The sequence below is a fragment of the Mandrillus leucophaeus genome, unplaced genomic scaffold, assembly GCF_000951045.1.
Source record: "Mandrillus leucophaeus isolate KB7577 unplaced genomic scaffold, Mleu.le_1.0 Scaffold132, whole genome shotgun sequence".
NCBI classification, from domain to species: Eukaryota; Metazoa; Chordata; class Mammalia; order Primates; family Cercopithecidae; genus Mandrillus; species Mandrillus leucophaeus.
Genome location: NW_012101277.1, coordinates 1,787,365 through 1,798,141, shown reverse-complemented (window position 1 = coordinate 1,798,141; position 10,777 = coordinate 1,787,365). Strand labels below are relative to the sequence as shown.

Below are 10,777 nucleotides of genomic sequence, written 5' to 3'. Positions count from 1 at the left end.
AAAGGAAAGAGTGAGCACAGAGAGGTACAGTCAAGGGACATCCTTCCAGGCTGTAGCTACCTACGTGACACAAGCTTATGGGATGGGGTTGCAGTAAAAACATGGATGCTTTGGTGAACCATAAAAGCTGGACCTTTTGGCAGGGATTGGGGGTTATAGACATATACTATAAGTTCTGCTGAAGTCCCACTGTCACTGTGTTGTGCCAAAGGACAAGTGGCCATTACTCTGGTGGTGACAAAGCCTTTCTATTAGGATTAAGTTTGGGCTTGAATCTGTAAATCCTTTTTTTTTTCCAACCAAGATGATTGATTTTTTTTTTTTTTTTCTGAGATGGAGTCTTGCCCTGTCACCCAGGCTGGAGTGCAGTGGTACGATCTCAGATCACTGCAACCTCTGCCTCCTGGGTTCAAGCAATTCTCCTGCCTCAGCCTCCCGAGTAGCTGGGACTATAGGCGCCCGCCACCACACCCAGCTAATTTTGTGTTTTTAGTAGAGACAGTGTTTCATCATGTTGGCCAGGCTGGTCTCGAACTCCTGACCTCATGGTCTGCCCGCCTCGTCCTCCCAGATGCATTAAAGTGACTTGCCTAAGATCATTTGCCAATAGATGGTGGAAATACCAGACTTCCAGTACTTTTGTCACTGTACATTACTGCTTCTTGTAATTAAAGCTTTATATTGTAAACATTTATTATAAACATTCACAATATTTTATAACACCACATATGGATTACTATATACGTGTGTGTGTATATATATATGGATCTAGAATAGCTACATTAATTCCATTAATTGAACATTTTTTATATGACTGGCATTAAAAATGTTTCTTTATGAATTTCTTTATGGGTCTCTTCTGGTGTACAATGAAACTATTATTTTAGTTTTACCTGATCCATAGGACTTTGTGAAAATGTGCTTTGGTAGAAATATTGTTTATTTTCAGGCACTTATAAATCTTTTGAAATAACAGTGGTATTTTAAAATAGATACTTCAAATTCTCTTTCTTCCATTCTGGGCATTCCCTGCTTCTATGGTTTAAGCCAAACCCAAAATAAACCTTTTAGTTTGTGCTATTAAGATTCAACTTGTAAAAGAAAAAAAAAAGTTAGACAATATAAGTTATAAAGTTAATATAATTTAAACTTATTAGTCTACTGGGAAAAAATTCTAATTTTGAAGACTATTAAATGGGAATATTTGTAATCTTTAGGCCCCAGAAGTCAGCCTTACCAACGTTAAGAAATAAATGCACGTAGATGATGTTTTTTAGGGCTGAATGACAAACATGACCTCTGCTAACCTCAATCACTTTGTTTGTCTAAATACAGACTATAACAAAATTGATTTGATTTCTTAATTATAATTTATTGAAAGGGCGGTTACAAATTTCACTTATTCTTGCTATGGTCACTAAAGCACAAACATTTTTGTGCTCAAATATCAACCTATCAATAGCTACCAACTGTAAAACCAGTCTTTAGGTTTTCAAAGTCAAAATAATTAACTTGAAATATATTTCACTGTCAAACTAAGTTGTAAAAGAATTATTTCAAACAAATGTAAAACTTATTTTTATTTATAGGAACAAGCCAACACACAGTAAAACTGAGGAAAAAATACAATAGTTTTTTCAATATAATACCACAAGCCATTTTTTCTGTCAAGGATCAAATATTAGATACTATCACAAAACATTTTAACACCCATTCAAAACAAGAATCATTCAATTGCCCAAGGAAAAAACACACTGAAATTATTTTACATAGCATAATAAGCTAGGAGATATAGAACATTTGAAAAACAGTTCCAAAAAATGGAATACTTAAGATGCAACGTTAATTCTTAGTACATTTGTTATGGCAATGAATTAAAGCATTATAGAATATATTCAAGTCAGAAATCCTGTAGTATGAAGACGACTACCTTCATATGTGAAAATATTAATTATTTTGTATTAATAATCATTCTGGTTTTTATATCAGATTTATCCTCAGATTTTCTTTTCTGAATTTTTTATTAATAATTTGACCCTGGAACACAAAAAGATTTCATTAATTCTATAATACTTTGTTTTAATTACTATTTAGAACATAAATCAATGTAAAAATGTGGGTGTATATATACACAAATACATAAAACTAAAAAAGAAACATTTAATGTTTAGCCATAATAATATATGACATACTACAGGTCACACATACATTTTCATTCACGATAACTTAGTATGCCTAATTATTATGTTAAAACAATATTCTTAAAATGCTTATGTATACATTGGAATCATAAAATTTGTGTGATTCAAACCATTTACACTGTCTTAGGCATTCAAAAGAAAGAAACTTTCTTCTGAATAGTTCTTAAATTTTGACTCAAATTGGCTGAGGTCCAATTCTAATCGAGAATCATTCTGTAATACTTACTGTCGTATGTTACTTATAATTCCAAATGTTGTCAATGATATTGAGTGGTACCAAAAGGGCTGGATGGAGGGGGTGGGCAGGGATACAGTGGCTGCTTCTGCATTTCCAGAACTAGCATCCCAGACAGCCCTGTCCTGGGCTTACTCTGAATAAAGCTATTGCCTCCAATATGAATATCCATAAGGCCCCAATTAACATGGGTTTGTCTAATCTCTGATATTTGGGGTGAAGGATTAGGTTTAATTTCTCCCTAGTTGTCATCTAACTAAATTTTAGGTAGAGTCAAACTCTGAAGCCATAATTTAACACTCCAAAAGTCCAATTAAGTTACAAAAACAGGCTTTAGAGTCTGAAAACATCAAACTTTAACCTAATTGGGTTTCTTGTGTAATAACAGATGAAAGTTGGGTTTCTTAATTATTAGTGGTTGTCCATTCTAGAAACTGTAATAAGCTTGGCAGAGTCCTGTGTATTATTAAGACTGCTTAGTGTTTTTTCTCTAAAACCATACCCCTTCCCTCAATCATGGCATAAGACTTCTTTGATGATGATGGAAATTCTATATGTAAAACAAGTATATAAGTAACCCAAGAATTTCACTGATTTCCTTCACAATTGTGTTCCAAATGAAATAAAAGCCAAGTCGTTTTACACTTTAAAATACATGCTCCAAAATTAACCCATTAAGCACTTAATAATGTACTCTAAATTGTTTCTTTACCATCATCAGTTAATACTCATCAAATGCCCAATTGACTAGTTTATCCCTATTGTTGGACATTTTTAATGTATCACATTCCTAATACGCACATAGAGGCATTAGAATTGTGTACCTGCAGGATCTTCCCACTGTTAACTGTGAAAAATAAAATAAGGTACTGCAACACATTTTTTTCTTGACTGTAAGCTGTCATTTGGCATCGTATCTCAGGTCTTCTCTTTGGTCAAGAAAAGGAAAACTTCCCTTCCTGTAATACTTTTTCAGTTTCTCTTCTTCTGAAACAGACAGGCAGGTAGGTTCCTTCCAATTTGAAATATTGTTTTGAGATATGTGAATTCCACTTCTGGGTATGTAACATTGAGAAAATTTAGCAACCAGACAGATGAAACTTCTCAGCCTAAACCGCAGAGAATAAGACCACATATTTGCCTAGTGCAGAACTAGCACCCAGATCTCATGTCTCCCCAGCCCATTTTCTACTATCTCATCTCCCAATACATTTAAAAGGAGAAAAAACAACTGGGTAGGGTGATATGCACTTTTTGTGAGAGTTGTTCTCAGAAATAACATTCATATTGAATTGTTTTGCTCGGGGGTACACATCAACATTTTGAAGCGAGATCTATAGGTTCTGAGGTTCTTACTTTGGAAATGGATTTAGAAAAAAATGGGTTCATCTTAGTTCCAAAGCAAAAGGCTTTAGTTTTTGAACTATCAAAGAGTTGTCAAAAGGACTGACAGTCTTAGAGTGCCAGTTTACCGCGATGCTACTCTAACTCAAATAATGAATTAATTAATTTAGTTATGACTTATATTGGACAGTACCCTTTAAGAGACATAGTTATTATTTTTAGAAAGAATTTGAAAACCTAGGGAGCCCCTAGGTTTATAATCTCTATAAAGCATTTGGAAACATGATTTTAGGCATATCTGTATTCGGGAGCCTAAGGGCTGAGAATTTCGAAAGGCAGGAGAATGAAGAGGAGTAAAATTATTGCTTCCAGGTTCTCACAGTGCTATCCAGTTCTCATTTTCTTGTCTACAAAGGTAAAAAAGAAACTCAATAATACTATTAAAACCATGCTGGCCAACATGGTGAAACACTATCTCTACTAAAAATATAAAAATTAGCCGGGCATGGTGGCACCCTCATATAGGCCCAGCTACTCGAGAGGCTGAGGCAGGAGAATTGCTTGAACCGGGAGACGGAGGTTGCAGTGAGCCGAGATCATGCCACTGCACTCCAGCCTGGCAACACAGCAAGACTCTGTTTCAAAAAAAAAAAAAAAGCAACTATAACTATTACTTCCTCTTAAGGATGCCAAATATTTATGATGTATCCTCAAATCATTGCATGATCTCTAAGAAGAAGAAGAAGCCAGACAAAATAGCTAGGAAAAAAATCACTGAGTTCCATTAGTGAAAAATGTAATAACAACAGCAAAGTAGTGTAATTGATCTCTGTTTAAAACTGGAAAAAACTGAGGCTCCTGGGTGGTTTTGATCTACCTGCATTCAAAGAAAAGCAAGTTCTGTCTTTAAATTGGAAAACTTTAATCAGGCAGGAGAAGTCAAGCTGAGTGGTCACTGAAAATATTGTCCAATGAATCAGCAGATCTATATTTAAATTTTAGGATTTTACATCCCAGCCACGAAACGAACCAATTCTAGTTAATAAAAAATAAACTAGAAAACATCTGTGCAATTTTGGAGATCCCAAGGCTATAATAAAAGCAACTGCTAGCATGTGTATAGTACTTTACTATTTCTGAAGCTCTTTTAACATACTTAATTTTATTTAGTCCTCTCAACAACCCTGTGAGGTAAGTGTTATCAACCCCATGGTAAGTTAAGGAAACAGAGGCTTTATATGTGTTTAAGAAACTTGCCTAAAGTCGTGGATTTAATAATGAACAAAGCCAGTCTGAGCACAGAGCAGTTCTCTTTCCATCTGTCACCCATGTCCCAACCCCGTCTCATCTCTGCTTTGCAATTGTTAGATGAGTGAGAGATTGGAAAGACAAACCTATTTTTAATTACATATGTTGGGACACTTTATATCCTGAGTCACTCTTTAGGATACTCATATTATGAATCTGAATTCCCCAAACATGAAGATAATGATCTTGTTAATATCCAGCATAGCACAGGATACCCTTGTAACACAGATCAAAATACGTTTACAATGTCCAAGAGAAAGTCCTTCTCTACTCTTTTAATAAAATTTCGTACCTTGAGCAATCCTTTTCTACTCTTTTAGTAAAATTTGGCTTTCCTCATACAAATCTGACTTTAAAACAACCTCGCAGTGGGGGAAAAAAGATATTTTTGGCTAATCAACATTTCCTCTCACCTTCAACATCTCAGTTATCATGCTTTTCTTTACCAGTAATATGTGAGGAACCGAAAGGAGGCCACTGCCAGTTGTAAAGTTACCATTTTGAAATGCAAGATGATTGATAGCTTCTAATAGAACTCTGAACTGGTCATAATGAGCAGGAGCTCATTATGCTCCAGGCACTTCTACCCCTAGGAGGTGCCATCCCATCTCCAGGACACCGTTTAAGGCTGCATTTTCTGATGCACAAATTAATTTTATTGGATGAAAACATAATTTCTCTGAAGTTTTCTCTGCATACTAAGGCTGATGATGAGCTCTCTTTGTTCAGAAATAGTGCCATACATTATATGACTTTTAAACTAATCAAGTCTTACTTATGTTAGAAATGAAAATAAAAGAAACCAACAACAAAATATAAAGCTAGGGTGGTTACGATTTTTCCTTTAAAAATATAACTTCTGTTATATTTCTGGGAATTAGACCTGCATATTTTAGTACAGCATGTTTTCATTAATATTCCATACAAAATAATGTCTAGTTTTTGGCAGCAATGTGAAAATGCAACTAGAAACACAGTCTTGTACCCAATGAATTGATTTATGGTTATATCAGTAAAGTGCATTCGTTCTTGTGATTTCTAGCTCAATTCAGCTAATGGGCCAAAAAGTCAATCACAAGAGTTAAGTTGCATGAACGCAAGGCTCAAGTTGAAACAGGAAGGAATTTGATGGACTTGGAAGATTTAGGTGAGTCCTTCCACATACCCGTACTGTTTGTTGGGCTTCGATTGTTAGAATAAAAAGTCTGTCTTCTGCTCATACTGTCAGTATCTTCTTTGTTGAATTTTTCCTTAATGTTTTGGCAGCATGGGAAGCTTTGAACACAGTCTTGAAGGAGATGGCCACTAAAAAACATGTATATCCAGGGATTACAGCAGCTATTCAAGGAACCCAGTAATGCCGTGATGGTGATGGTAGGGTTTTCCGATTCTGCATGAAAAGTATAAAGGGAAATTATGTAATGTAAGTAACTGAGCCCTAGATGAACTCATTTTTCTATTAACTAATTAAAAAGGAAAAACCTTCTGGATTAGCATAGAAAATGAACTATTTTGTTTATCAATCAGGGAAATGGGGAGTGTTTGAAAATTGCTTGAGTATGAAATATTTTTGTAAGCAAGATGCCTTAAAATTAATTCAAGTATTTTAAAACACTATCAAAATATTTAAGTAGAATGAGTGGGAATTTTATGAGGTTAAGACTATTAAATAATTCATTGAAAAAATCTCTATCTTCGATACTTCAACTAGAATGTGCTAATGACACAACAGCTACAGAATGGCTACGATTTTAATGAAATTTTAAGGGTCCATAATAACCATGTATACCAAATTGTATTTATCCTAATAACTCAGGAAAAAATATTGCATTAGGGATCCAGTTTAGTAGTTTTAAATATTCTTGTAATATGAAAACTGTACGGAAGAAGTCCCTGAATGATATAAGCTTTAGTTGTTTTTCTTTGGTTAGAAATTTGGTTTGATTTTAAAAGAAAACCGTCTGTGACTGGGGTTCAAACAAATTATGTAAGAAGAACAGCAGAATTAGGAAATTCCAACAGGATTCTAAAATATTTTATGATAATTAGCACTGGTAAACTGCATAAATATTATTACCTTTCACAGTGGAGCTACTGTGCTGATAACATACCTTTTCTAAAAATAAGAATAATCAATGAGCACTGGCTTTTCCTTGATTATTAAATATAAAGTTGGATCTTCTCACTCTTGTTACGCCAGAAAACAATTACAGGTTATTATTTAATCATACTGAGTGCTAAGATGCTGCCATCAAAGGTGCGCAGGAGCCATCGTAAGACGGTGTTCACGAAGAATGAAAATCACCAACATATCTATGCGCAAGTGAAGTTTTTATTACTTGTGTGTAAATCCTGCTAAAGCAATAATTAGACTGAATTTATTTAACAATATTAAGAGGCTTCTAAGATCAAGCAAGATAAGAAATAGTAAACAAAAAACAAAGTGTTTATATTGTATTTTTCATTATCGCTGGTATTGTAGTCTGTAAGAATATTTAAGTTAAATCCATACTGAAATGTTTTATTTGCAAATATAACTTCCAAAGCATATTACATACCTCCCCTACTCCAATTTCAAAAAGCAAAAGGAGACAGCTACTCCCAGATACCTATTTCCTGTTACCAGAAACATTCTGGTAACAACTGTACCATTGAATTTATTTGGTTTGAGTTCCAACAAGCATTGGAATTTATTTAGTTTGAGTTTTTGTCTTTACTAGAAGAAAATATTTTCAAGATGCAAAATTATATAATTTTTTTGCAAGTCACTGTGAAGTTAGTTTTTTTAGTTTGAGAAGGAATTTAAATCAAACACAATAGTAGGTGTAGAGAACATTTCCAGTAAACTACTGTAAGAGTTGTGTGGAGAGGTGTAGAGCTGTGTGGTCAAACTAGTGGTGAAAGACTAATGAATCAGTCTAACGAATTTAGTTTATCAATAATCCTGTTTTGAAATACCAAGAAAAAAGTGTTAAGGTTATCATTGTTAGAAAAAAATAAACAGATTATAACGAGAAAGGAACATTATTAGCTAAATGCCAAATTGGAATTACTTTCTAAATAATTTTGCTCCAGCTTTCTTTAGAAATATATGTCTGCTTCTATCCTTGCCCCGAGGCATTTCTACACATTTTTAAAATTAATTGTAATACTTTCCACAATCCAACGAAAAGCAGTTGTGATAGTAACGTATTTTCCTGAATCCAACAGACTTGAAATGGTGTTAATACAGTAGCTAGTGATTTGGCAGAAAGTCATTATTCGGCTTTGTAGTTGCCTGGCTGACTCTGGGACACAGCTTCTGGAATTGTCTTAGGATCATTGTATAATACAAATGCAGAGTCCTGAGCCCCATTCCAGACGTTGTTAATTAGAACGTCTGCATGGGGAATCCAGGAATTTGCTTTTTTTTTTTTTTTTTTTTTTTTTTCTTAACAGCGTTCCTCCAAGGTGCGACTTTTACATACACACAGAAGTTTAAAAACTACTGCCCTAGAAGATACTATGAAGAAAATTGCCAAATTCTCTCCCTCTCTCTCACTCTGACTCTCTCTCTCACACACACACACACACACACGCACAACACACTCCTATCCCTAAAATTTCCTCTATTTTCACGTCACGTACCGGTCCAGACGGACTTGGGATCCCAGACAGACCACATCTGAATGATGAAGAAAGGCGCCCAGCAGACGATGTAAGCCGTCACGATCACAAAAGTCATCTTCACCGTGCGGATCTTGGCCCGGGAAATGGACTTCACGCTGCTGACACAGGGTGCAAGCAGGAACCCCTTTTGGAAGGCGGCACCCGCTTGCTCTGCACCCTTGCTCTGGCGCGACGCCGTCTTCCCGCGGACGTTGCGCCAGATGTTGTAGCAGATGAAGCCGTAGCAGGTACCCAGGATGACCACAGGTGCCACGAAGATGCCGCCCGTCATCCAGGTCACGTAGGCACGAGAACCCCAGGGCTGGATGAAGGTGGCCCAGCAGTCGCGGGCCTTGGTGACATTGTTCACCTCGATCATGGAGAAGACGAAGTACTGCGGCGTGCTCAGCACGAAGCTCAGCACCCAGGCTGCCGCGATCATGAGGCGCGAGCGGCGCGCGGGCTGTTGCAGAGTCTTCAGCGGGTGGCACACCGCGATGTAGCGGTCGGCTGTCATGACTACCAGCATGTAGGCGGACGCGAACATACCGAACACCTGCAGGTGCTTCACCACGCGGCACAGCCAGTCGGGGCCGCGGAAGCGGTAGGTGATGTCCCAGCACATTTGCGGCAGCACCTGGAAGAAGGCCACGGCCAGGTCGGCCAGGCTGAGGTGTCGGATGAAGAGGTGCATGCGGGACGTCTTGCGCGGCGTCCGGTGCAGAGCCAGCAGCACGCTGCTATTGCCCAGTACGGCCACCGTGAAAGTCACCGCCAGCACGGCGATCTCCAGCTTGGCCAGCTCCTCGTTGCGCACGTCCCTCGGCGGACCGTTGCCTTCCCCGAGGGCTTCGGCCTCCTGGCTCGTGTTGCCAGCGCTGGTGGCCAGAGGCCACCATAAGCTGGAGTTGCCCGAGGGCCCCGCGTCGGGACCGGCGGAGAAACGCATGCTGTCCATGCAGCGCCTACTTGGCCCTCTTCGGAGCCCCAGCCCTCGAGGGCTGCTCCCTCCCGCCTCGGAGGACTTGGGCTCCTCGCCCGAAGCGCACCGTCCTTGGCGCGCTCGCCGCTTGCCTGGCTCTGCGATCCCTCCAGTGGGCGTCTCCCGGAGCAGCGTCTGGCCTGCCCACTGAGCAGCTCTCAGCAGGGTGAGCCGGCCCCTCTCCCTGCTCTGCCTTTTTTCAGCTTCGGCGAAGTCGGGAAGGTGAGCTCGAGCTCCCGGAAGCACTGGGTTCCCAACTCAAGTATTTATGCGGTGCTTGTTTCCTCGGGACGCGCTCCCTCTCGCCCTATTGACGGAAGACTGCTGGTTGCCTACTCCCCGCTCCCTGGAGTTTTTAATTTTTTTATTTTTTTCTTCTCCCTACGTCGGTGTTTGTCCTCTTTGCATCACTGTTGAGGGGGTGGAGCTGGGAGACTCGCAGATTCCTCCGCATAGTAGGCGGGATCGTGGCGCTTTCCCGCCCTTCCCTTCGCAAAACTTGGACAACTGGACGCGTCATGCCTTTTGTGGGCTCGTAGCCTTTTCCACAAGCTTCTCTCACTAGCCTTCCTCGCTAGCCTCCTTAACCATGCATTTGACTTCAACAGCCACGCTAAGCGTGGTACCTGGAAACCTCCAGTCCATGTACCGGCGCTCTAGCTCCTGCACCTGAAGCTGGCTCTCCACCTCACCCCCTCCAGTCCGGGTTTCTTCCGTCTCACCGAGCTCACACGTGCAGCTAGTCTGGCAACTTTTATTCCCGAGGCAAATTTTCCCGGGGCAAACATTTCTCCCCACTCGTATTTATTACCCTGTATTTGCTACGGGAAGAACGCATTCGTCACTTTGCAGCCCCCGTGGCTGCTGTGCCTGTATTCAACCGCGGGGTTTAGGGGGAGTGTCTCCTGGTTTTCTCTGTGGAGACTAGGGACTTAGGGAGTTTTCTCTAGATTCCTGGGGGTTTCTGCGGGAAAAGCCTGATTCCCACAGCGGGGATGGCGGAAATTTGGCCGCAGTAGTCCGCGGGCACCGTCTGGTTACTACTGAGTCGTGGGGACA

The 10,777-nt window shown here is 39.4% G+C and overlaps 1 protein-coding gene across 2 annotated transcripts; it reads right to left on the bottom strand.

Annotated features, from left to right (window-relative positions):
- Window positions 1-4,033: 4,033 nt before the first annotated feature.
- AVPR1A (arginine vasopressin receptor 1A) lies at window positions 4,034-10,519 on the bottom strand. Of its 2 annotated transcripts, XM_011972917.1 has the most exons (3): window positions 8,716-10,519; window positions 6,254-6,478; window positions 4,034-4,187 (listed from the first exon to the last, which is right to left on the bottom strand). In XM_011972917.1, the coding sequence occupies exons 1-3, from the start codon at window positions 9,692-9,694 to the stop codon at window positions 4,165-4,167; spliced, it is 1,227 nt and encodes a 408-aa protein (XP_011828307.1). In that variant the 5' UTR covers window positions 9,695-10,519; the 3' UTR covers window positions 4,034-4,164. The 2 variants fall into 2 exon arrangements, with proteins under 2 accessions (XP_011828307.1, XP_011828306.1); XM_011972916.1 differs by lacking the exon at window positions 4,034-4,187 and having other exon boundaries at window positions 5,732-6,478.
- Between the last annotated feature and the right edge of the window lie 258 nt (window positions 10,520-10,777).